Raw genomic sequence first — 27,741 nt, 5'->3', positions numbered from 1 at the left:
TGACAAACAACTCTCCATTCTTGACAATTAATGGAGCATTCAAACAATAGAATGACATCACAAATGTGTTTTAAATAACATGCAATTCCAAACTTTACTGCTTCTAAGGAACTTAGGTTTACACCATAGGTAAATATGTCAAATTACAACTGCGAACCCCATTCTGAACGTCTGCGCTAAAGAAATCACGTGTCCATTATGTAAGAATGTGTCCAGGTGTCCAGGCATCTACTGAATAAGTCACAACATAACTACCGCATGAGTATCGTCTAGCACCTTTCGCTTTGCCAACATTGCTGTTGGACGCTAATGGAACAAATATCATAAGGAACATTTATGCTTTGCACCGGCGGAATCGTTTCTGTCCGGATTTTTACCAAGAGGATACGCATTGGAAGGGCAAACTCCATGCCTTAACTTGTATAATACATGGAAATGGTGTTCCCGAGTTAAATATATTTTGTTGCCACATAGCATCGATTTCTTTAGTTGTGGTAAGTTACATAACATAATCAGGTGTCAAGATGAGACGTTTTAGCTTTATGATCATGATGCAACTTGCGTGCAGCTACATATGTGCAGGACAATTGTATTACATAGTGAAGTGAAAGAATAGGCAACTTGTTTAGTGACAGTGAATAACGTTTTACACCCCTTTTAACAATGTTCTAGCAATATCATGGCTAGGAACATCAAATATGGGAGAACCTTTGGAATACAGTGACACAACTTCTCATGAGGACGATTTCTGCCGTAGGTGACACGTCTCAAAGACAAGCAACCAGTTTTTGTGAGAATTCATCAAATGCTGACCTGCTACCTGCTGATTGTTTGTCCGACACCGAACTGACTGAGCTACGTCCACACTGTGAAACTTAGTGCAAATTTACCTGAGACGTTTTGAAACTGAACAGAAATAATCAGATATGTCACGGAGACTCACATAGGTTACGGGTAGGCATGGTGTCTCGTTACTTTGGTCTCTAGACAGTCATGAGTGATCCCAATGCCATTTTGCACAATTGTCCCTTTGTGATCTACAAGATACCTAGTGGTGATTGGAGGAATGTGCCGATATGGTGCTAACGGTTCCAAGTGTCAGACGTTAAATTCACAGATACTCATGAGTGAAAGGATAATGTTGATCATTGTAAGGAACTAGTAAGGCACAGGCGTAGCTGGCATAGGCATAGCTGGCATAGGCGTAGCTGACACAGGCATGTCAGCTGGCCCCAAGGGGATGAGTCGGCTTTGCATCGTCACTGACGAATTGTAGTGAGTGAAATTGGCTTGAGTGGAAATTCCATGACTGTTTCCTGTAGCCAAAACATTTGACATGACTACTACATCCTGCTGAGCCGTATCCCAATTGCATGGATCGATGCTCATGATGTCAATCACTGGATTGTCTTGTCCAGACTTGATTATTTATAGACCGCCGTCATATTGCTAGAATATTGCTGAGTGCGCTGTTAAACAACAAACAAATAAAATGTATTGGTGCCCATGTTGTCAGTTATTGCTTTGCTTGATCCTGACTTCTTTCGCAATCATTGTTGGTAGGCAGTTTGAAATAATGACATGTACTCATGACCAGATACTGTGTATTTTCAGAAATTCATAACAAAATTGTTACCTGTTGCGTTATGCATCCATTTGATATGTTTTCATTGAAAAAAACCTCCTCCAGCTGTACAGGAATGACGGAATATGTCTGATCCAAGTACATGAATTTGTAACGTATGTAACCTCTGTTCTATCTTGTTATTTCAGCTTGGGTGATCATGAACGCCTTCACCGCCTTCTTGCGTCGTAACCGTGTTCTGGTTGTGATGGTGCCTGTTGTCGTCGGAGCTCATCTGGGTTGGTATGCGTTACAGTTCTCCGACATGTATGTTCCAAAAGAAAACAAGGAAATAAAAGTCATGGGACTTGACCTCACAAGAGCAGAAGCGGCAACCAAGAAGTAGTTTGTTAAAATCAGGATTACAGTGCTTATTGTGAACTGGAATCTAAAACTGTGACAGTGGACAAAATCTGTAGATTTATCATCTGCAGGAAGATTCAGTTCTCCTGGGAACACCACCACGACTGAATTATATTATTGAAAAGGTAAGAATGTCATTAAATTTTCCTTTCATTTTTACCAGTTTGTCCAGTTCAGTTCTTCTAATCAACCTTGCACAAGTAGGATGAAGTTTAGCAACATGGAGTTTTTTGGTTTTGGTATGGTTTGTTGTTTAATGCCTGCACTCAGCAATATTCCAGCTATATGTCTGTAAAATAATCGAGTCTGGACCAGACAATCAGCAACATGGACTACATGGATGGGTGACCATGTTTGACAGTTTGACTCCTGAGAGTTTCTAGGCCTTCACTCCTGCAACCACACTGAAGCACATGTTATATGTGGTGTCTCCTGAGGCAGCACTTTCACCTCTGTACCCGGTAGGATGAAATGTTGCTGGTGATTTGGTGCCTCACTCTAAGAGTGCGGGTTCGAATCCCAGATGGGACTCAACCCAAAAATGTATAAGAATTTGTACTTTACTTTAGAAGTGTTATCCCATTTTACCATAATATTTCAGTGTACTACTTAATCCACTTGCCTGAAGCCTGAGTCTAGTGAAATTCTATTTGGTTTTGTGAGCTCAACTAATAGCATTTATGAACATGATGAAGGATTCAAACCTAATCATGCTAATTAGTGCCCTTGGCAGGCATATTGGTGTTTGTCTTTTTTATTCAAAAGTGTATTTTTTTTAAGGTCTCAACAACATAACATATTACTTACTAATATGATTACATTAATTGGAAAATATTTTGTTTCAATTTAGGAATTCTCGATGACAATATCTGTAGATTTTGGGCCAATATTGTTCCTGAGCAGGTGTGGCTAAATCACTGAGCTGATTTGTTTAGGATGACAATGTTACCGGGGATATATTTGATCATGAGAGGAGGTAATTTGAACGGGAACTAAAAAAGTAAACTTTAAGTGTAGGGCAGAGCACGTTCGAGGGTTTTTATGAGATTTAAAACCCAAATCCAAGGGATAAATCTGATGCACGTTATAAACTGAAAAAGAAATTTAAAACTGAGAAGGACCCAGGTACCCACAGGACTACCCAGACCCATGGTTAGTCTTGTGATACATTGTTTAATGATTAAAAATATCTAGAACTCTATGGTTACAGTACAAGTCACAAATGTTTGCATTTCTTTCTGACTAAGCACCATTGTTTCTGACCTTCATAGGTTTGAAAGGGGGCACAGGTGGCCCAGTCGTCTAAGGTGCCGCGTTTCGCTGTGCAGAGTTGCATCCCTTGGGCACGCCAGAAACCTATGATTGTGGGTTCGAATCCCGGTTCGTGCCGATTATGTTTCTAGGTTTGTCAGCACCAAACCTGTGCTCGTGGGTTTCACCGAAGTGGTAAACGTCTGAGGCCTGCATCACTTTGCACTTTCCTCCCACATCAGCTGACACGCCGTGATATAACTGGAATATTGTTAAAAGCGGCGTTAAACCAAACTCACTCACTCACTCATAGGTTTGAATAAAAATAACACTTCAGTCAACTTTAGTGTATGCATGACCAGATCGTTTTATACATATATTTAAATACATTTTGCCAGGGCTACGCTCAAACTATTTCCAATCGGACATTTTGTACCCAACTCTTGAGACCTGTAGTGGGTACCTGGGTAGGGTCAGGTAGCGGGGTGGGTACCCGGTAGTAAATTTGGACTTGGCCAGGCCTACAGTAATACTCTCCATGAACCTTAGGAAACGGGTGTAAAATGTCTGTTGCTTGTGTACGGTACTTAAAGAAAACATTCTTAAAAGTGCCTCTGTAGGCTAGTGGTACACTCACTGGGCTACGAAAGTTGCGTGTTCAATCCGCGGGAATATAAAGAAAACAACTGTCATTTGATTTTACATTTCATTACATTGTGTTCAAATGCGAAATAAATTTCTATACATTCTTATGTTACAGTTTTAATGTAAGTTGTATTTCTAAAAACCTCGGGATATAACATTCTGACTGGGGAACAATAGGATGACATCACAAGAGGTTTATGACGCAGGATAAGGTTCTTTTAGCAAAGAATCTTAGAATATATCACTATTATTGATGCTTAATGCCAAGTTTGAGCTAGTAGACCCAAATGTTTTATGCACAGACTAGCATTGTCTTTCTTATGACATTGCAGAATACAGGCAAAATGAATTCTGAAAAAGTAGCTTGGAGAGGGATGCTGGCCAATGCGTCCATGTGGACTCAACGCAACAAGTTTGTGTCTCTGATTGGTTTGTCCTTCATCATCTACCTGGGGACGTACCCCATCTGGGAAGCCAAGGCCTCCACCTCCGCGGAGAGGGCGTCCTGGAAACATACACCTCAGGAGCCCACAAGATGAACTCCGACAATATTGAAGGTATTTACTGAAGGTCCGAGAAGAGACTTGTATTTCACTGATAACAAGACCAGTAAAGAAGAGTAGTTCATGTTTATTTTTACATTATTAATTGAATGTAATGTTAATATAACATCTTAAAGACCTGAATTTAAGGAAATATGAAAGTCCCAGAGTTATGTATGAGTGTTTGTTCCCAGGATGGCCCAACCTGCAAGCAGACGTGAAAGGCCCTCCACTCAGACTCACCTTGAAGTGGACTGCCTTGAGGACCCAGCCATTAGGACCAGGATTCAGGTCTTCCGGGACCTCCTGGCCTCATGCCAGGGACCTCGTGGCAAGGCCAAGGTCATTCAGAACTCCCTTGGAGGTCATGTCACATGGACAAAATTATCCTTTCGTTTGCTGTCAGTTATGTCAATTTCAACACCAGTTTTAAAGCTCATTACCAGTGCTGTTCAAGGCCATTTACAGAGATTTAAAGATGGCGGACTGTTCACAGCTAATTTGTGTCTTTCTCTGTTGGATAATTCTCTAAAGACAGATGTACACAGGAAACTTTTGATCCAGTTTTATGAAAGGTTTGTGAATGTTATAGATACCTACTTGGGTTCAAGTAAGTGTGCGTGCAAGTTTGAGATAGATGTGTTTAATCTTCAGCAAGTGATGACTCTACTGAGAAGTTTGTGTGGGCCAAAACTTTCGTATATGAGAATTGAAGTGCAAGACAAACTGTTTGCCGTGTTCCTGGATGTGTTCCTGTGTACAATACCATCAGAAAGACAGGACTTCTTTTCGGATCGAGTGCACATACAATGTTTCCCGAACTCTGACATCTTGGAATCCACATGTTTGAAAGGATTGTTGATTGAATGTCCCGAATTATCGTCTGTGAATGAGAAAACCCTTGATGTAACATCTGTACCCAATCAAAAAGGATTTCTTAAGATTAAAGTAGCAGTAGTGCTAGAATCTATGTCAGGGGATTCAGAAGGGCTTGTAGATGCAATGTATGAGACAGAGCATGGTGTTGATGTCGGTGATGTAGTGGTGGAGAGGATGTTGTCGTTGTGCCAGCAGCTCCTGCGTTGCGGTGTCGGACTGCTTCTGTGCCAGAGAGTGATCCATCCGAAGGTCAAGGTGTTTCTCCGACAGGCTGGACTGTTGTTTGTGGACAGGCTAGGATCTTCAACCATCCCCTATCTTCGAGACCTCACAGGTGGGTACAAGGAATGCACATATTGAGTCTCTACTCTTCCAAGCCCATAGGTTTGAAAGGAAAGATAACATTTTTAAGACCATGGGCTTCACTGAAATAAATCTTGGATCGTGTGGTCAGGCTTGCTGACTTGGTTGATGCATGTCATCATATTCCATATCCCTGTCACTGGATTATATGTTCCAGACTCAATTATTTACAGACCGCCATCATATAGCTGGAATAATGCAGAGCAATAAAGAAACAAAACCTCATCAAGCCGATAAAGTGATAACTAGATTACTAGACACCCAAACCAATAGTGTCTCAGTAATGGTAGCCACTGCTGACTGATAACAGACTGAGACCTTGTGCTGCTTTAAATGTCATGTTAACTGTGATGATGTTGACTAGGGCTGCAACGAATACACTATGAGGTGAAAACGATTTGTATCACGAATATAGGGTAACGGATACGAATATTAATTCATGAATACAATTACAAGTCAGCAGTTGATGTATTATTTGTTATATTCAGTGAAACAATAACATAAATTATTTGACGTGGTCTGGTAATTATTGATATATTAAACATTAATATACTGCACTTATCCAGGTACTAGTATCAGCTCAAATGCGACAATGACCAGTGACCACAATACAGTCAAATTAAATATAATAAGAGTGTTGTTTTTGAAGAAGTCTATGCATTTAATATGTTTTAATAAACTTTTATGGATATTTTTAGGTACAGGGTATGTAAATGCACATGATTGCATATTCATAAATATTCGATTGTAGTGGCTACGAATGACGAATTCAATTCATGAATGAATACGGTTCGATTCACCAAATACATGAGTGAATCGTTACAGCCCTAATATTGACGCAGCTTGTCCCTTTCCATAATTCAAACGCCGTGATGTAACTGGAATGTTGCTCAAAGTGGCGTTAAACCCAACTTATTCTCACTCTCTCCACATTTCAACTTGTTTAAAGTTACCAATTGTCTATTTTGGATAAATTTATGTGATGCTACAAAAGAAATCCAACTGATATGTGTAGCAACTGTTGGTTGTCCTAGGTGCTTCTCCCCTGTCAGTTTTGACTGTCAACCCGGAGGAAGGCTGGAGTGGGTTTGGCTGGCTAGATAGTGTCACCCACCAGATCTGGTGTGACAAGAGTTATCTTCACCTGACTCAGGAGAACTCACCAATCGTGACTCTGATACTAAAGAGTTCCGTTGATGAGATGCTACAGGAAGTGAAGGTATGTAGGGTTATTTCACCCAAGATGAGCTTCAGACCCCAACACTAAACACCCCTTACTGCTTATTTAACACCGTACTGATCAACAAATACAAGGCGTATTAGCCTGATAGCAGGGAAGATGCCTTCAAATTGCTTGCTATAAGAATATTGATCATATAACTTTACTTCCAGTACAAAATCATTCTGGAAATCTCCACTCGCTATTTTTGACTGTTTTAGTCTGGACACGACAACACTTGATATTTTGTACTAGTACTTCAATCATTTGCTGCCACTGACAAATACTACACATAACCATGATAACGCTGACTAGCTGTACTATATAGCTGGAATATTGCTGAGTGCAAAACAACAAACAATCAAACAGCTGCCAATCCCCACTAACACATATTGTTTCACTACAGAGATTCTCCACACTCTACAATGGCACAAGCTTTTGACAAATGAATTAGTTAGACGTTCTGGGCACAACCCTTGATACACAATAATGTTTTGTTTACAAAGAAGCCCTTTGAAGTCTGTCTCTCCTCCCCAGGTCCTGGGCCAGACGTCCGTCCACACCCTGCAGCTGCTGCTGGGAGCTCCCCACGTCCTGTCTGGGGGAGGATGCTGGCTCTGCCATGTCGCTGCTTACCTCGTGGCGAAGGTAAGCCACACATTATGTCACAATGACTAAGTGAAGACAACAACATTCCCAGGCAATATTGTGCTACCAAAGAGATCTTCTGGTCAGGATTGGTGGCTTCTTTGAATTTCTGTGGTCTTACCCCGACGACGTGAATTAAACTTACAATATCAATTGGGGGATTATTACGAGCCACTGTTATGTTCCTGGAATATTGCTGAATGCGGCATTAAGCAACAAAGAAAAGAAGCAAGGGAATCAGATTACTTAACAGTTTAGAATCCTAAAAAACTGAGTTCTGTTGTTATTCAATTTTCAATTATGTTTTCTGTATTTTTCTGATTTTGATGTTAATTTTTAGAGATGTCAAAGACAAACATGTTTTTAACATTTTGCTTTTGTCGGTATCCTGTTTATGCTGATTATTGACCCTAAGCATTTTTTCAAAAATTGTAACCAACAAATTGATAACTTTCAAGGCCAAATGAATAATCTTTCTTCCTTACAGGTCCAAGAAGACAAACCAAAGCTTCTAAATGAGTTTGAGTGTACTGAGTCACAGCTGAATGCCGGCCTCGAGACCTTCACCCAGTGTCTTCTGTCTTTGGCCTTGAGGCTGACCTCCGACCTCAGTATTACGACCTCAGGCACAGTTTCCAACTTGACTGATGCTGAATATTGCCATATCTGGAAGTCTCCCAACATCGATGCAAGTAACATACATTCTAAGACTAGTTCCTGTAACTGTGGATTGCTGGACATGGCGAGTGTTGGCAAGTTCGAGTACATTTCTGGACGTGGTCTATGGAAGAAACAGCAGATTGATTGGCACAAGATGGCCAAGGTCCCTGAGGAAGATGCGTTTCCAAGAGTGGTTGATCCTCTGGTAGTCATGAGGAATGCTCTCAAGATGGCTGTTGCTACTGCAAACACTGTCCTCAGCATTTGTCAATACATACATGATGGCGACTAGCACCACTAGTGCTGTGACCATTCACCAAGTATTTGATGCATTGTGAGAATCGTCTAGTGAGCTCACGTATTGATACAAAACATGTGGATATAAGACAAGGGAAGACATTATTATTTTTATGAAAATGAAATTTAGATACTACTCTATCAGATTTATCAAACTATTGTTATATTTACTGGGACAAGTTTACTAAATATGCTTTGCCTGGGTCCCTAGTCATTCTTGCTAATGCTGGAACATTTCCTCTGAGCTTGGCAGATGTTGAACCTTCATGTGGTGTATTGTGACCATAGTCGAGATCCGAAGTGTATCACAACAAGTGTCCTGTTGCAGCCTGAGGCACAAGGGTTGAGGACTCTTGTTAGGTGTACATGGTTGGATGAAGACCTTCCCTACTTTATTCAGCTCCAGTAACTAGGGCGAGGTGGGATAGGGCTTGTTTGGGACCTATAGAATTGGCAAATTACAGTTTGAAAAGTACTTTTAATAATATTTTCATATGACTAACAATTTGTCTTTCTTCTTTCTTACATTACTTTTTGAACTTATTGCATGATTAAATACAGAAATTCTGCAAGTTATGAGTGAAAAGGGCTGCATCTGTGACCCAATATGATATTTATACTGATTTGTTTGTACTGTTTTAACTGCAACAGAATATCAGCTTAGATCAATGACTTTGTGCTATGATATCAAACAAAGCCCTTCTTGAAACCCCCTAAAAGGCTTTTTTCACTTTTAGCCTAAATTGAGCGCTATCGAGATGAAGCTCTGTTTAGATTGTCTAACTAACACAGCTGTGTTATCCTTAATGTAGTTGTAATGATTGTGAAGATCTAGTGTAATGGGTACTGAAATATAGTCTGAATAAATTTGGTTCTGCAACACAGTACATGTATGTGACGTGATATACGACTCGTGGTATGAAGCCCAGTCCTATCTTTCTTTGATGTTTAGCAGATAGGTGGGTCATGAAATATGTTTCATGACGTGGCCCTGGATGTGGGGGTAACACAATTTGTTGTACGGAGTTATGTTCCATAGTTGTACCAGGATGTGCTGATCATATCCATGCCTGTTGTATTCAACTATGTGATAAATTTCAAGGATCTATCATGTTGAGTTTTCCTCCCTCATTATTCTGATGCTCCTTGAATGTGTGTAAAATATGTGACGAGGTTAACTGAAACTTGGTTGGGTTAAGTTCTCTTATAGATCATCAACTAAAAAGATTGGTATGAAATAGTTTCAAAAATGAGTTAGGTGGTTTAGTTTTTCTGAATATATTTTTCATGTGAAGCTAGTGTATCATAAGAGATGCAATGAATACAACTAGATGTAGAATATTTGTATATAATGAAAATGTTAGCCTTCCCAATAGGTTAGTTTTGAAACAGTGTTGATTGTTAAATGAGGGTTTTGATGTGTTAATATTTGCCTAGTACAACATAGCTGCCACCACTTGGTGGAGTGGAATCCCAGTTAACTTAATGAACTCTTGAACACAAGACCGCCTCTGTGGTCTAGTGGTAGTGTCCGCCCAGAGAAAGGAAGGTCTGGGGTTCGATACCCAGCTGCGTCATACCAAAAGACATAAGAGGATGGTACTTACACTGCTGGACGCCGTATAAATGTGATAATCTTGGATTCAATGTTCATCCCCATTTCACCCTGCCTCACATCTTGAACACAATGGTAGTTCTTTGATTTCAAGAACAGACGTAAACATATTGCCACTGCATTGTGTACAGCCTGGACATGGTTGTCAGTTATTGTGTGTATTTTATGGGAATTTGTATGAATTGTGGAATTCAAAGAACACGATTTAATCAAGATTGTGTGATATATGATGTGATGATTAAATATATCAGGTTGAAATGGAGTATGAGTTTGCTTCCCTAAGACATGCCAGGATCCGCTGATTGTGTTTGTTGTTTGAGTTTCACTAAAGAAGTGATGTACACACCTATGCATAGTTGTGAGAAATTGATGAACATGGCTTCAAATCACAGATTCACCCTGTTTCTAAATTGAGCTCTTGAAATGCACTGACCCGTGAAGATCCGGGGTAGACTAGGTCTTCAGCAACCCATGCTTGCCGTAAAAAGCGACTATGCTTGTCGTAAGAGGTGACTAACGGGATGGGGTGGTCAGACTTGTTGACTTGGCGATGCAAGTCACCAATACCGCTGGCTGGACACTGGGGCTAGCTGTTGTGCTCCCCCAAACGGTTGCAGGCAGTTCTGCAACTGATTGGTCTCAACCAATGAATTGTCTGAGCTGTTTATGTGGCAGTTTGGTATGGATTCCGTAGATGCACCAACCGAATATGGTTGACTTATTGACATGTCGTCACACGTGGACAGACGATCCACCCGTGGCAAGTCATGAGTGTTGCCTCCAAAAAGATGATATTGTGTTCAGATGAACATTAAAGTGTTCCTGAATACTATATGAAGCGCAGTTACTTCTTCCCGTTAGTATATGTGTTCCATGTATGTATCGTGCAGATTTCAACTCAAGAAGGGGCGGTCTGGTAGCCTAGTGGTTAAAGCGTTCGCTCGTCACGCCGAAGACCCGGGTTCGATTCCCGACACGGGTACAATGTGTGAAGCCCATTTCTGGTGTCCCGCGCCGTGATATTGCTGGAATATTGCTAAAACCATAATCACTCACTGACTCAACTCAAGAAAGGCAAAACTAGTTGCGTGACCACCTTTCTGTTGGACCATTTTAAAAATGTTTTTTGAAAAACACAAAGGAACTGACTTTGTTTTACAAATATCCCAGTCTCTCAATAACATTTCAGTTCTATAATGTCAAATTGAGGGGTTTATGCCCTAGTGGCCAGACCACACAAGGGAGACTAAATGTGCCAGGGATAACATGAAACATGACTCTATGCTCTGTTCTCTTAACTGACGAGCAAAAGAAATTGTACTAAGATAAAAATTTATTAGAATTTGAATGCAAACACGAAATTATATTTCCAAATCACGATAAACCAATCTGAGAAATTCAACAGACACGGGTGCAACCGAAGCTTGCTTCAGTTCACTGAGTTAGGTGTTACGTGACTTTATTCGTTAAACATGAAAGTGCCCATGCACTGTGATCACTGGGTGCATATGGGTATAACACCATATATTCAATATTCGTGAATGCACGAGAAGTACTTGACAGTAACATGACACGTTTATCGACAGGACAGAGAGAGATTGGACCATTGATATGCTGCTGTAGGGAACCAGACATGACACTGTCGTGGACACCTTTGTTGCACTCGTTGCAATCATGATGGTGGCAATGAGGGCAGGCAGTAGACAGACCCAGAACAGATGGACCACGTGTCGCCGAATCCAGCGAAGATCGTTATTTACGTAGTCTACATTTAAGGAAACGCTTTTTGACTGACGGCGTCAGCATCAACTGCCTCAGGACGGGTCAGACGTTTCACTCTATCCAGACGACTGCGTCAGCCATCTTCCCTAAGCAAGAGGGTTAACTGACGTTAAAAGTCCAGTTTCCACCCTTGTCGAACTAGGCTTGAATTCCTGGGCTCAATCGTAGCGCCACCAGTTGCTATTACCAGTTATGTCACTTCTAAGCCTCTCCAAATTGGCGGCGCCCAGTCAAGACGCTCTGATCGATAATCAAGATCTCTTTTGTATTAAAACGGGTCTTACATCGCGAAGTGCATCGACTCACGTGAGTACCTTGATCAAAAACATGAAAAGATTTAGAAAATATCTGTTGACAACTTGTTGGCGGTACACATGCTTTGCAAATCCTGCAATCGACCGAAATCTGCACGAAAGTTTACGAACCGGATTTCGATTTCGTTGCGCGATTTTGATTTGACTATGCATAGACTCGTTAGTCCAGCCAAATTGTAACTCCATAATACCAGCCTAGCTCGACAAGGGTGGAAACTGGACTTTTATAGCCAGTAACTCTCTTGCCTCGGGAAGATAGCGTCAGCGTGCTATTCGGACACCTTTCTGGCATGTCTGGATCACGTTGACGCCAAAGGTAGCACACCGTACAACGGCAGACAGGAACTGGCAGAGTGTCACGTTTTCTGACGCAGAGTAGGTCCCAGCTCTTCAGAGCAGATGGTAGAGTACACGTGTATCGTCGTCGGGAAGAATTCACGGCTCGATGAGTCCAGGAGGTAGCGTAATGATGTGGTCAGGAAAAGACGGAAATTCTCACAACACAATCTTACATCGACGAAGCATCGCGCCAGGTATGCTGTGCTCAGCCCACGTTTCATCCGCCTCCCCTCTCGTCAATAACGTCAACGTTTTGCACTGATCAGTTTCATCTCCTGACATGTCGCCAACTGAACAACTCTGGGACCACCTTGATAGTCAGGCATGACCAAACCCGTCTGCAAACAGACGTGACTTATGGACAAACCGAGTATTGGACATTGAGGTAGACTGATCATTTCAATTCCATCCATACAATGTGACTAATCCCAACCCTATTGTATTTACAGTGGCCGCCAACTGACATAACCTTTTTGTCCCCGTGATCCTGTATTTTCGCTGCGTTATAACTCTGTAACATTGCCGTCTATTTGCTTAATTCGTGAGTACAACGCTACATTTGGAATATCTTCTTGTCTTTTCGTCAAGCTGCAGGTATGGTTTGGCATACTTTCTTTCGCTGGGTTAGCAGTCACACATGTGTTTTGACATGACACTCAATGTCAAAACCCAGCACGCAGTCTGCTAGAGAGAGGCCTGGAGTCACTGAAACACACGGTGTCTGTGCCTATGTGATGCCTCCGTCGGGACAACATGAAACGCCTGACATGCTGGTGTAGAGCGGGGTTGACGGGCGTGTTGACAGGGTACTGACACGGCCGTCTGTGGACAAACACTGACCCTCCAGGGATAGGCACGTATTGGGGACGCTGCAATGATAGATTTAAATAAATTAACATTTAACAACATAAACTCAAGACTCTAATCGGTTTTAGTGAGTATAGACCTCATGTTACAGCTTCAAATTATTTCACGAGGTTAACTTTGAATAATAACGGACTCCCGTGGGTTACCTGATGTGACGTTAAATTTGCACTCACTCACTCACTCACTCGTGGGCTACCGGATCCCAGTATTTCAAGATTGTAGGAGCTTACTAAAGGGGATTGGTTGGTCAGACGCGTCCGTGTGCCGCGTTCTCATACGTTCAGTCACTGGTTTTCCTGACCCATACCCGACATGTAACATGCCGACGTTATACATGCTGTCTGTGGCGTTAAAGAACATTTACTCACTCGCTTGCAAGATCATAAATAATATTTTACTTAATTGATGTAATTAGGTATTATCGCTCGCTTCTTGTTGCCCGTTTCCCAAAACACAAATGTGTATCATGACACATAATTTAACTAACTTGTAACATAATTCAACCAATTCTGATTGTTTACTGAGAAAACATTATGTGAAATGCATCATAGATATTTAAACACTCAGGACATTTTTTTGGCAAGAAGTAGGTATCCCCATGGAAACCAGTTATGCTCCTCTCCTTCTTGATCTATTTTTTTTGTATATGAATAATAAATATTAATTCTTCTCAGATTGGCAAAATCTAAACACGGGAATGTGTCAACATATAAGTTCCGTTTATATTACCTCAATTTCAAATCTCCTTAATTCTGCCACACGGTTCCTATCTCTTGACAGTGATTGTGTTCCTTCATCACAGAATGTCTTGATCCTGTTCTCGAGGACACACAGGTTAGAGTCACTCGTTTCCCAGTCAAAGTACTCCTCCTCATCACACTCCATCTCAGGCCTCTTGTTCTCATTCTTCTTCCTCACTCCCGAACAAATTACCCTGGACCTCTCCTCCTTCTTGTCCTTCTGAAACTGTTCCATCTCTTCATAAATCCCGACAACCAGATCACGGTTTGGAGCCTCTTCCTTTCTCGACCCCTGCCCAAATTCATACTCGAAGTCACATCTTGTTACTGTCACAGAATCCGCAGCTGTTGGCGGTCTGACAGACGGTGAACCCTTTCCTCCAGACGGTGTAAGAGCAGACGACAGAGGTCTCAAGACCCCTCCATCACCCACAGCAACGCTTGCTGTTGATAAAGGCCTGTAACCTAACAGTTCATTCTCAGCTTCGATGTTGTTCCTCAACTTATCCAAACTTCTTGGCATCTTAGTCCGTTTCTCGCGTGGATCACTGGATCTCTGAAATCGCGAAGCATTTGCGACAATCTTTTTGGCCTTCTCAGCCGAGCGTTGCTTGTAGTATAAAGCATCAGGTAAAAGTGGTTGGATAAGCGGACTTCTATCCTGCAGGAACATGTCTATGAGGTGTATCAACTCCTTGCTCCTGTGGTAATGTTCACCTCTTCTGAGGTAGAGTTCAGGATGTGGCAGCATGTCCTTGAGGACACCCTGAAGCTTCTTGAGGAGCGGTATTTGTGCCCCCGTGGTGGTACACAGTCGGCCGCACACTTTCCGGTACGCCTCCACCTTTAACGTCTCCGCGGTGTGTGGGTTCTTCTTCTGTACCAGACGCTCATAGTTCTTGCCGTTCAGTATGAAGACATCGGTGTTCCCTGTGGAGATGAGAGTCCCAATGTTTGTGTCCAGCTCAAGGCCCATCTCTATATCACCTGGGAGGGAAATGAAAGCGAGTGACCCTTTCACAATATCACTTCAAATAGTACACGGTATATCGTAACGGTTTTTAGGTGTTTCCAGATTTGTTGGAGATTAATTACTGAGTGAGTGAGTCACGTTTTTGTTTTTTGGTGAAACCCACGTTCATGGATATGGTGCTGAATCTTGTACTCATATGATTTGTTTGTTGTTTAACGCCGCACTCTGCAATATTCCAGCTATATGACGGCGGTTTGTTAATAATCGAGTCTGGACCAGACAATCCAGTGACTGACATCATGAGCATCGCAATGAGCAATTGGGTGAGCCTGACCACCCGTCAGTCGCCTTTTACGCCTTTTACAACATAGTAGTCATATGACGTTGGGGACATGCGATTGAGTTAACACATCAGGGTGTTGTGCCTTGTCTACGAATTGTACGCATTTGCAATTCCCGAGATGATTACAATAAATATCATCCTACCAACAATATCTATATCAATGAGTAAGTGAGTATGGTTTTACGCCGCTTTAAGCAATATTACAGCAATATCACGGCGGGGGGACACCAGAAATGGGATTCACTCATTATGTCGGGATATCGAACCCGGGTCTTCGGCGAACGCTTTAACCACTAGACTACCTGGCCGCCCCATATCTATATCACCTGAGAGACAGAGAAACGAGTGAGTGATTGAAATGCCTCCTGTTGTATACTGGAGTATGGAGCTGAAGGACTAATCACCTAATATTACAGGAAAGACCGACCTACCAACAATCTCGTTTTCCTCCACGCAGCACACGTTTACATATCTGGACATGACCCGTCTCTCGGCAGCCGCGTACCCCTCCTTCCGGCGGACTCGGATGTGGTCTGACGTCACACTTTCCTTACTCACTGAACCGTCTGCATTTATACTGCAAAAATCATTAAAATGACATCACAAAACAAGATTGAACTGTACGTATTACTGATGTTACGAATATGAAACCTATGTGATATATCCGTGTAATACCCACGTCTTGTACTGTTTGTATATAGCTGCATTCTGGGGCCTCATGATCTTGGCGTACTGGGTGACGTGCTTTGCCGGCTCCATGACCAGTTTGGCTTGACCGCTGCGGAACAAATATGTACTTTGGTCGGTGAAAATTTGAAGTATCTTGAGCAAACTTAACAATCACGTTAGCAGTGCTAGGATCACGATGTAACCTTTATAAAAACAAAGGATGTATTACATTTGATATAATGGGTGAGAGAGCTGAGTTTAGCGCCTCTTTATCAAGGGGTATATCACGATGTGCCAGCTTAATTTGGAGGGATGTAATGCAATTCTTTGACATTTCCCACTTTGGAGAAACTCAAGCCTTGTGACGAGTTTGGTGCAGACAAACCATGGATCATATTCAGGAAGGGGGTGGGGGGGGGGGGGGGGGGGGTCATTGAGTGGCTGTGGCAGAGAGGTCGGGGGATGTCTCATACCTCATAATGAAGATCAGCCCGTGTAGGGGTGTCCCTGGGTGTCTGTGGCAGAGAGGTAGGGGTCTCTTACCTCATAATGAAGATCAGTCCCGTGGAGGGGTGTCCCTGAGTGGCTGTGGTAGAGGGGTAGGGGTCTCTTACCTCATTATGAAGATCAGCCCCGTGGAGGGGTGTCCCTGAGTGGCTATGACGGAGCCGTAGGGGTGTGTCTCCTTCCTGAGACTCATCTCGCAGAGTCTCCTGAGTCTGGGCGACCAGTTGGAGAAGAGGGGGTACGTGTCCACAAACGACCTCCGCTCTCGGTACTCCTCCTCCTGCTTCGCCTGTTGAAAAGTGAGTTAGTGACTGAGTGGGTGGGTGAGTGAGTGAGTGAGTGAGTGGTAGGGTGGGTGAGTGAGTGAGTGAGTGAGTGAGTGAGTGAGTGGTAGGGTATGTGAGTGAGTGAGTGAGTGGTGGGATGTGTGTTGAGTGAAATTACTGTGGCCTGAACATACTCGAGTCTAGGTCATACGCCCCAGTGTGACTGCTCTCGCATCGACCCATGGCTACGATGACACTCAAATTAGCCAGGTCACGCATCGTAACTACCCGACCCACTGTAGACGTTACTTTGGACAAGTACGGGGTAGTATGGATGTATAATACTCCGGAATTATCCCGCGGGTGACTAACAGAAGTGAATTGTTCGTTGATGACAGAGTCATTCACTGAGCGGTTTTCCTAGAATTCCATCGAGCACATATTCAGGGAAGACTAACCTTGACCGATCTGTTGAAGAGGTCTCTGGAGATGACAAGGAGGTCAGTCTCATAGTCAGTGATGATGGTGGCGTTACGGACAGCATCCTCGCTAATCAGGGCAATCTCACCAAAACTCTTACCTGCATCTGCACCATTGAAAAAATAACTGTAATTTATTCACGGAACCTGCTCTCTTTTCCTGTTTTGTTTTCAGTTAGAAATATCCCGGCTATATCACAGCGGCCTGTAAATACTAGCTGGGATACGATGACAAGCAATCAACCAGGTCTCCAGCCTCTCCACCCGATCTGATTTAGCCACCCTTAAGACAAACAGTATAGTGCTGATACATATTCTAACCCGGGTCGCAACGGTATCCAAATTTAGTATCAAACTGAAGAATTACTCCAGATATACAAACTGCTCGGTAAAAGAAAGTATACACCCATGTTTGATGGAAGCCATCAATTATGCAAACAAGAAATGGTATTTCAGTGGTGATGCATTTGATACGGAAATCATAGGTTGTTTTTACCTTAACTTTGCTGCGTTTTCAGCCAAGTAACGTTTTGATAACGTTTCTACTGTTTTGGTCAAACCCAATTTTCAAGTGTGTACTTTCTGTTGCCCGACATTTACTCCAAATCCCATTAGAGTTACTCCACGCTATCGATGTCTTACTGTAAACACTAAAATAAATTCCTTAACAGGGCCGGTAATCAAATGCCCATTATTAGTCCTTCTGTATCTGTTGTGACGTACCAAAGTGCATTATGAACTTCCCATATGTTGTCCGGTCTAAAGGTTTCCTTCGCTTTCCCTGTGTGCCGAGGATGACATCCTGGCCGACGTCCTCGTCTTTCACTGGGCTAAGGTGATAGGGATCGTCGTCGTCAGATCGGATCGTGTCGATGTAGACGGAGGTACGACCGGACAACATGATGAAGAAACTGTTGGAGAAAGTCACGTGTTGACATGCAGTGCTGACAGCTGGTGCCACGTACAGCTTTATATTTACCGTATCCTGATTCAACTCCATCTGGTCATGAACCCGGTTTAATCTTGTCATGCTCGATGTTGTCTAGCAGTGATTGTCTTTCCAGTCTTTCCGGCGACTATCACAAGCCATATTCTACTCTAAATAGCCATATTTCTGCTTTAACTAGTCATATTTCTACTCTCACAAGCCACATTTCGACTTTAACCAGCCATATGTTTACTCTCACAAGCCATATCCTTAGTCTCACAAGCCATATTTTTACTTTAACTAGCCATATTTCTACTCTCACATGCCATATTTCTACTCTGACAAGCCACATTTCTACTTTAGATAGCCAAGTTTCTACTCCCACAAGCCATATTTCTACTTATACCAGCCATATTTTTACTCTCACAAGCTATAACTCTACTCTAACTAGTCATATTTCTACTTTATCCGTATTCTACTCTAATTTCATTATTTTGTTGGTCTGAACGAGTCTGAACGAGTCTGAACGATCCACACCGTCGTGGTAGACTGACATGCCATCAACTATGTCACCGACCGGCCACATGATCCACTAAGACGACTCTTGTGGACAGCAATAGAGAGCTGGCACCTGTCGACTCTATCTAGCCATGTTCCGACTCTGTCCGATCATCTTTAGATATCATATCTAGTCATACTTTATACCGGTCTTCGTGTTCGTGTACACGTCCCCGCTCGATCTGTACGTGTGTGGGGACCACTTCCGTGGTCTAGAGGATAGAGGTCTGCCTGGAGAGCGGAAGGTCGGTGGTTCGATTCCCTGACCGCGTCATACCGAAAAACGTTAACAAATATGGCATTTGTAGTTAACCTGTCTGGCGTTCGGCATCACGAGAATACAACAAGGACTAGCCAGTATAATGTGTCACAGTGGGATATCCACGATAAACTGCGGTAAATCAGTGGGATAGCATAATGAAACCAGCATTAGTCTGGACTAGAACACGCGATTCCACCCCACCCACCCACGCACGTGAAATGAACGCCGCTATATAAAATCAATAATCTTGAACGCGACGTTAAGCCACATTCCACCTCACCCCACTATGTACGTGCATTACAGGAGCGTTGTCTCACCTGTCGCCCTTGTCGCCCTGTCTGATGAGGACGTCGTCCACGGTGGAGTGCCGGTAGCTGCAGTTCCTGATCACATCCTTCAGCACAACTGGAAACACATGGACCAAGTTGTTCAGAAAGCTCATCAGTAAATGAATATTGTTTTACTTCCCAAGTCAGAAGTACCCAGTTATTGCTTGTAAGTAATTGTCTATATTTTATTTAACATCGCACTCAACAATAGTCCAGCTATATGACAGACATAACAGGTGTTAATACTACAAGCAACATCCATTCGGTCTGGGCGCGATGGAAGTCACCGAGATCAAGGTAGTCGCCTCGTACTAGCACTGATGTAGAGGGGAATATCCGAGCTGAAATTTACAATACATGGTACACGGCTCTTCATAATTTCGTTGGTTCCTAAACATTGCTGCAGATAACCTGCTCTTACACAAATTATTTTGAGCTTTTAAGCATTATGCAAAATTATGAAAATATTTAATAGCAAATTTCACACGATTCTTTCATGTGCCGCCGTAGCTGAGGTTGACAATTCAAACATCTCAAATCAAACGATGAGGGTTCGAAACCCGCAGGCGACACATGTTTTCGGAAAGAAATTGAAATTATTTACGTGACAATAAATGTAAAAAATAGTTCCGTCCTTATGAGGAATGGAGCGTTCAAACAATAGAATGACGTCACAGATGTGTTCTAACGCCGGGGACGTTTCCTAACCCGGACTCCCCAAGCGACTGTACATGATTCAGGGAGTCTCGGCAGCGTAGGTCACAATCCACGACGACAGGTGAGACGACATATACAACAAACAGGGACACATTGTGTAGCCACCCAATCCTCACTAGTCGACACTTACGATAAGCATGGGAACTGGGGACATATCCTGCCCAGGTATCCACACGTGGAAACACAACCAGAACAAACTGGTGTAAGGAAAGGGATAGAGTGAGTGAGTGTGGCTTTACGCCGCTTTTAGCAATATTCCAGCAATATCACGGCGGGGGACACCAGAAATGGGCTTCACACATTGTACGGGAATCGAACCCGGGCCTTCGGCGTGACGAGCGAACGCTTTAACTACTAGGTTACCCGACCGGAAAGAGATAGAAACCTGTAAACATATTCGGGATATATTTTTCACAATTGCTCTGGATTTCATTACAATAATTGATGGGTTTTTTTCGCTTTTGTAAACTGAAAATTATCACTGAAGGGAAAAGAAATCATACCTGTATTAAGTCCTTGAAGAAGCTCGCTTTTTTTACGTAACCATGGTAACACCATATCTATGTCCCTCTCTCCTCTCTGCTGGCATCCCTTGCTGATCAAGCTCACGACACGCTCCTGCAGTTTGACGAATGGCATTTTAGATCTAAGTTCACTAAAAAATAATTTCTTGTGACTAGTAAAATTTCCCCTCTGATACCGTGTTTCTCTGTGTTATTTCCCTGTAAGTATGTTCCAGTGTGAAATCCAAGATGCCTTAACTTCAACAAAACATGTTCATTTCCTTGACGCCCCTACAAGTTGAACATGCACCTTGGTTCCAGCACACCCCTACCATATCTCTAGCGTGTGTAACTGACATTTCCCGATGGGACAGACAGGGGTCTATGACGTCTCCTTGCTTGCGACACTATTGCAAATATTAGCATACGAAAGGACTGGCCTATTGTGTTGGTGGCAAGGGTGCCAGATTGTTTTTCATCAAATTTCCCCTGTGTACAAGGGCGGCAAATTGATCTGCCCCGATGATTAGTTAACCACAACAGTTTCAGGAAAACCCTGTTGGTTGGCATAACGTGTTTATTGAAAGTACACTAGCTGTCCTTTTATTGTATATTCTCTGCCATGAGTTTACACTAAACGGGTCTTGATAAGAAGTAATTAACTTTCACAAGGTGTGATCCTTGTAGCACCTCTTTTCATCTGTATAGAAGTCAAAACATGCTGACTCAAGATTCGCTGATCGTGGGTTCGAATCCAAGACTGAAGGAAGATTATTCCATCAAAGATGAGGGGGAACTGTGCCGTTATAGCTGATAATCTGGTCAAAGCGCACCCTCACTTATCCAGGGTATTGTAGTTCAGATTCCATCAGGATAAATCCCCTGGGTCCATTTGCTTCGTTTTGAGTTCGATTCAGTGACAGAGAGCCGTCCAATAAAAATTCAGCGCAGTGCGAGATATTTTGTTAGTGACAAACTATATTTTGTTACTGCTTCAAGACATGAAATTATTCTCTGAAAGGATTATTCCTTGACATCCTGTGAACCATTTAGTTCAGTTAAGAAAACAATTCTGATATTTCCGGAACAAATAAAATGTGTGAGTTAAAATGTAACGTCGCATCAGCAATGTTTCAGCTGAATAACGACACAATTGAAAGAACCTTTGAAACCAAAGCTCGCTCAATCTGAGAAAATTATAACATAGTCTAAAAAGGGTTAACCGCCCTGACACCATGTCAGTCGAAGAGTCTACCCTTTCGGTGTTAAGTTTAATGTAGCTACTCTATATAATACACTCGTATTGATGTTGTCTTATGAAAGTGTACTCGCCATGACCATGTTTATTCTCATAGGTTACAGCTGGACTTTCTCTAACCTTTAGCCATTGTATCATTCCGCCTGACCTGGGGTCAATGCAAGTGTCCCCAGTAGAGCGAGGCCCTTTCAACGTTGCAATGAGATCGTGATAATGAACTATAGACGTAAGCCGCGTGTGTCGTATTTACAGGTAGCTTCACAATATCTTATTGTGTGAGACATGAGTGCTCTCTGAATGTTCGCTCTTCAAGGTATCACGTTAATGAACTGTACTGTTGTTTGTAATAGGTGTATACATGTAGACATAAATAGGAGATATCTCTCAAATCTGCGATTATAGATGCTGCCGTGGGAAATAGCTGTTATTGGGATATCAGAGAACTACTCGTTTGTGAGACCTTCGTAAGAATGTCAGCGCAGACAAAAGCTTCAGTAGACGGTATTTCTTTTATAAATATCACAGAGAGAAAGAGGGGAGAAGAGAGGAGAGGGGGAGAATTAGAGGGGTTTGTGTGTGTGTGTGTGGGGGGGGGGGGGGGGGGGGGGAGACAGAGAGAGAGACGGAGAGAGAGAGAGAGAGACATGCAGGGAAACGGAGTGAGACAGACACAGACAGACAGACAGACAGACAGAGACAGACAGACAGACAAACGGAGCCAGAGAGAGAGAGAGAGAAAAAGAGAAAAAAAGAAGCAAAAAACTAAAGAATATTTTTTAGAAAATCGTGTATTCACATCACGTTTAGGTTCGCATCATTCGAGATATATGAATGTGAAAAGAAGAAGCTTTCATGCCTTAAAAAGTTCAACGTTTATCGCACTGTATCAATGATTAACTATTGTACGTCACTCTCTGTTCTGATCGAACTTACATATGTACCCCAAAGACGACCGTTCCCCACAACACAGCTGTTAAACCCCATAACAATGATCATAAGTCTGTTTAAATGTTTCGCACAAAAGCGCATCTTGGCAATGATGTGTGTGCGTTTAAGACCAAAAAATATCTTCAAGAAAGAGATTTGAAGAATAAATCAACTCACTGAAATAGTTCCATGCAGGAGTTTTGGTAACCCAGGCCTCATGCTCAAAGTGTTCTATACTAAGCATCGGTGAATACTTTAGGACTATATCAATAAGAAAAATATCGATAATGAATTCCTAATGTACTATCATAATGCTCAGCCTCGTGGTGCAATCTGCAACCCACACATTGCCATTGCCCATTGCCCATTGTAGCGCAGAGGGGAGATTGGGGCCCGTCAAGGTCTCATTCAAGAATTGCCGATAGTGAAGCCAAGGATAATGTTTGATCGAATACCAGTCATCTAGGCTTAATGTTATGTGTTCAAGAGCATGTAGGTTACCAAATACCATTAGACCGCTGCTTGACACGAGTCGAAAGAATAGCAAGCTTTGACACTTGGCATTGGCTTAATTAAAAATGGGGATTTCGTTTACAAAATATTACAAAGGTGTTTTTACATACGTCAGAGAGTGTTTTTACGCCGCAAGATTCATGTTATTACATCGAGGGAGACCATTAATGGGCTTAAAGCATGATTCCAATATGGGGAATCGAACAGGGTGTTCGGCGTGAAGAACAAACACTTTACCCACTAGACTAGCCAACCAATAGTTTTGATGACAGATGAAAATTAAATTGTATAGATATTATTAACATTTATTGCTATTAATTTCATGTTATCCATATAAAGTTGTTATACATGAAAAGGTGAAGTTTTATGAGGGATTTGCAAGATATGTATTTTTGTAATATGATGAGTTGTTATCATAACATGAATCCTTAGCCTGGTACAGCGAGTGGTATCTTGATCGAAGAATAACGTTTCGTGTTGCTTTTCTGGCTGTCGATCAATTTTGTGTGATACGGGGGCACAACTTACCGAGTCGTCAAAGGCGCCGCAATTCGCTGTACAGAGTTGCGTCCCTTTAGCGTGCCAGGGTCCGACATGTATGAGAGTAGGCTAAAATCCCAGATTCGCTGTGACTTTGTTGCTTGGTTTGTCAGCACCATGCCTATGCTCGTGCTAAACTTCTAAGACCTGCATATGTATACTGATGGAAAAGAATAAGGGAAGACTAAGTTTTAGACACAGCAAGATGACCCGTTGGAAACAATACACATACACACATCTCAGCATTTGATTCTGACATGTGTTGAATTTGTATTCGCGCTATTTCAAACGTACCCGCAGTAAAGCTAATTTCCCTATATTTTTCATTGTTTCCTTATTCGTTTCCATCAGTATGTATAACCGTATAGAAATATCAAAGGTAGTTTTTATTTTTATTTAAAAACGCGCTAGCAAGTCTAGGACGATCGATGACAGCGTAATGACTGGCAAGACTTTTATGCACAGGTGCCAAGCAGACTTTGATGTCTGTAGGCAAAACAATCGATATATGTCGCAGATCTACAACGGATGCTTGCACAAAAAATAATATTTCTCATAAATATTCATATAGCTTACTACAGCACAAGCCACTCAGCTAACAATACAATGGATTTAGCGACATTCATAAGCAACCAGCATTGAAGGGGCGTCGATACGCTCAGCATGCAGGCAAGGATTATGGTTTGAATGAGTGAGTGAGTGGGTGAGTGTTCTTTAACAAAGCTGCTTTTAATCATATTCTGTACCAGACAAACCAGTGGTCGACAGTATGAGCAAATATCCATGATGTGCAAAGACACACCATCAGGCAGGTGACACGTGTTGACCACCCTCCCGCTCTTCAGTTGATTCTTACAAGCATAGGGTACAAGGGTACTGGGGATCGATTCTGTCCCACGCTTGAAGCATGACGTAGGACCAAATATACTCTGAATAATTACAACTACTAAGCAGCTAAATAATGACACGTCATCACCACATGCATTTATGCATTGGAAGTATGATTGATTAATAAACTGTAAGCTCACATTGTCCCCTTCACCAAAACGAGCAGCTTCCTACACTGCTGGGACTATCAATATCTTCACTGAATACGTAATGAACCATGGCCTGTGAAGGATTAAAATTCCTTATTTTTTAAGAGGACCAAACTTATCATAGACATCCTCTTTCATTTGCCTATTGATACTTTAACATTTAAATCTCTCACTGGGTAAAATTTAAATGAGAATTGTGGGTTATTCATTGATTTTATAAAATACAATTCAATGAGTCTCTCGTCTGACCTGTGGGACCAAAATTCAAATGCAAGCTTTTGATATTTCAGACTTTGTCAACCCATCCATCAGGAGGCTCACGCCCTGTCACAGCCAGAGGCAGAATTGCGCTGAAACTATAGGAAGGACAAGCTGTTGGTTTTACCACTGCTAAGGAGCCTTGTTTTCAATCTGTTGACCGTTAGAAGCACAATTCAACAATACAATAGCTTTCTACAGAATGGATCTCTCATCAGTTACAGAATCTTTTGCCTTTAAAACCACCACTTGAGAACATCCATTCCATCTGATTCTATATAGATAACCTGGACTCCTCCGTGGGCGAGTGCAGGGAGCGTCTGCCCGGAGTGCAGGTCGTTGCATGTTTCTCTCCCCAGCCGCGTCAAACTTAAGGATGTTAAAAGATGGTACTTGTTGTTACCCTGCCTGGCGCTCCTCATTAAGGGGATAAAACAATGATTAATTGGCTCTGAATCATTATATTCTGTAGCCGAGTTGATTATCCACGTTTGAAGATGGTACTTGTTGTTACACTGCCTGGTGCTTGGCATTAAGTGAGTGAGTGTGGCTGTATGCCGCGTTTAACAGTATCACGGCGGGGGACACCAGAAACGAGCTTCACACATTGCACACATGTGGGCAACCCGAGTCTTCGCTTTAACCACTAGGCTACCCCACCGCCCCTCGCGGCATTAAGGAGATGAAATATAGACTAGCCAGCATCAGGTTTTCACAGGAGGCAGAAATCATGCATATCGGCCTAAGTTTCATCCTAAATTCTCACGATACTCTTGATTATATTTGTTTTCATATTTGACACAACATATTATTGTCAGTACCGTTTCCTGCAATAACATTACAGGGGCTGTAACAGAAATTGTTCCTATCTTCATTATGACGTATCCTAATTCATAGAATACTCGTTGACTAGGACCATGACTATTACTTCTGAACTCTTCAAGGCTGAAGTAAAGGGTGCCGTTGTACAGAACAACCCTAGCAACTACGACTGTCGGAAGTCTATGTTTAAGGGAGTTACGATCACTTGAGCCCTACGGTCGCTTTGTACAACAGCACCCAGCTCTTTATTGCTCAAATGCTGAGAGGCCTCAGGCTTGTAGCACAAATCTGTGAGAACAAAGTGGTACTCGTCTTCTACAAGTGTAAATTACACATTATACACAGTTTACATTCCATCGGGATTTTGGTTTATTTCTTCCTGCTTCACTACTCAGTGCATGTGACCAGCATCTTAATCTGGAAAGTGCAGTGTTCTATATTAATACTGGGTTTACAATGACTTCACATCGATATCTTGTGACTAACAGTTGAACCTATACATGACTCTCAAAGAGTTTACAGAGTTATGACAGAGATATACGAGGGACGTTCAATAAGTTTTGCAACTTCAATATAAGACCAAGTCGCAGAATATCTTTTGCACTTTTATTTTTCAATATAATCTCCATTCACCTTAATACACTTATTCCATTTGTCCTTCAAGCATTTAATACCCCTTTTATAGAAATCTCGCTGACTTGGTTGATGCATGTTGTCTTCCAAATGCGTAGATCGATGCTCATGAATGCCAGTCACTGGATTGTCTGGTCCAGACTCGATTATTTACAGACCGACGACATGTAGTTGTAATATTGCTGAGTGCTGCGTTAAACAAACAACAAATCATTCTGAAGAAGGATATTATGGAGACCCTCTAAACATCTGGGAACAATATGTATCATGGATGCTCATGAGAACAGTCTGCTGCAAGAAATATACTCTTCAAAAAAAGAAACTTGACATAGATGTTAAACCACTTTTTGCCAAATATCTAAAATAATTACATTAATTGAGAACCAAATAAGTCAAACAGAAAGATGATGTGTCTATAATTCGCGAAAACACACGCAAAGCACATAAACGTAGCGTTTGGGGATCAATTTTACAGCTTCATCCAAACGCAACCGCCTGTAAAAAAAGTGCAGCACAGGATCCTGCATTTAGGCATGCAGGCCCCCCTGCTGAATGGGTATAAAAATCCACATCAACGGCTGTTCAAACAGTCCTTATAACGGCAGTAGAGGCGGTGACAGAATGCCAAGACTGAATGCAGCTCAACGGAACAACGCCATTTGGAGATTACAAGCTGGAGCAACTCAGCAAGAAGTGGCCAGGCACTTTGGCGTATCCAGACAGACAATCTCCGCGCTGTGGACCCGATACAACAACACCAACAGAGTTGACGACAGACCAAGGGTGACAATCCAAGCACAAGATCGATACATCCGGCTGCGACACCTCCGAGGCGGCACTACCACAGCCACGTCTACAACCACACAGATCCCTGGGGTACGCAGAATATCAGATCAAACGGTACGCAACAGACTGAGGGAGGCTGGACTTCTTGCACGAAGACCTGTTCGACGTCATGTATTGACCCCACGTCATCTGGCGGACCGTCTGCTTTGGTGCCAACAGAGGGTTAGATCGGCACGTGCAAGGTGGAGAAATGTACTGTTTACTGACGAGTCTCGTTTCCTACTC

The 27,741-nt window shown here is 42.4% G+C and overlaps 2 protein-coding genes across 2 annotated transcripts; one reads left to right on the top strand and one right to left on the bottom strand.

Annotated features, from left to right (window-relative positions):
• The first annotated feature begins 375 nt into the window (after positions 1 to 375).
• On the top strand, positions 376 to 10,364 carry LOC139443209 (molecular chaperone MKKS-like). Its single transcript, XM_071224181.1, has 7 exons — positions 376 to 494; positions 1,774 to 2,112; positions 4,216 to 4,440; positions 4,620 to 5,638; positions 6,702 to 6,886; positions 7,424 to 7,534; positions 8,022 to 10,364. Exons 4-7 carry the CDS (start codon positions 4,621 to 4,623, stop codon positions 8,484 to 8,486), a joined length of 1,779 nt encoding a protein of 592 aa, XP_071080282.1. The 5' UTR covers positions 376 to 494; positions 1,774 to 2,112; positions 4,216 to 4,440; position 4,620; the 3' UTR covers positions 8,487 to 10,364.
• Positions 10,365 to 13,203: 2,839 nt separating this feature from the next.
• LOC139441984 (uncharacterized) lies at positions 13,204 to 20,818 on the bottom strand. The gene is made up of 9 exons (XM_071222732.1): positions 20,683 to 20,818; positions 19,451 to 19,538; positions 18,109 to 18,296; positions 17,365 to 17,492; positions 16,748 to 16,929; positions 16,144 to 16,242; positions 15,896 to 16,041; positions 14,138 to 15,135; positions 13,204 to 13,410 (listed from the first exon to the last, which is right to left on the bottom strand). Exons 1-9 carry the CDS (start codon positions 20,816 to 20,818, stop codon positions 13,204 to 13,206), a joined length of 2,172 nt encoding a protein of 723 aa, XP_071078833.1.
• Between the last annotated feature and the right edge of the window lie 6,923 nt (positions 20,819 to 27,741).

The sequence above is a fragment of the Haliotis cracherodii genome, unplaced genomic scaffold, assembly GCF_022045235.1.
Source record: "Haliotis cracherodii isolate W230 unplaced genomic scaffold, xgHalCrac1.p SCAF_5, whole genome shotgun sequence".
Lineage (NCBI taxonomy): Eukaryota > Metazoa > Mollusca > Gastropoda > Lepetellida > Haliotidae > Haliotis > Haliotis cracherodii.
Note: the sequence above shows the minus strand (reverse complement) of the source record. Positions and strands in the feature narration are given on the sequence as shown.

Bases quoted from the DNA above. Each gene is read 5' to 3' on its own strand.
- LOC139443209 (XM_071224181.1), top strand. From the start codon at position 4,621: ATGGCCCAACCTGCAAGCAGACGTGAAAGGCCCTCCACTCAGACTCAC. The intron at 5,639-6,701 runs GTGGGTACAAGG...TGGTTGTCCTAG, and splicing joins CTATCTTCGAGACCTCACAG to GTGCTTCTCCCCTGTCAGTT. The intron at 6,887-7,423 runs GTATGTAGGGTT...TCTCCTCCCCAG, and splicing joins AGATGCTACAGGAAGTGAAG to GTCCTGGGCCAGACGTCCGT.
- LOC139441984 (XM_071222732.1), bottom strand. From the start codon at position 20,818: ATGCCATTCGTCAAACTGCAGGAGCGTGTCGTGAGCTTGATCAGCAAG. The intron at 19,539-20,682 runs GTATGATTTCTT...ATGTGTTTCCAG, and splicing joins TCTTCAAGGACTTAATACAG to TTGTGCTGAAGGATGTGATC. The intron at 15,136-15,895 runs GTAGGTCGGTCT...TTTCCCTCCCAG, and splicing joins GGAGGAAAACGAGATTGTTG to GTGATATAGAGATGGGCCTT.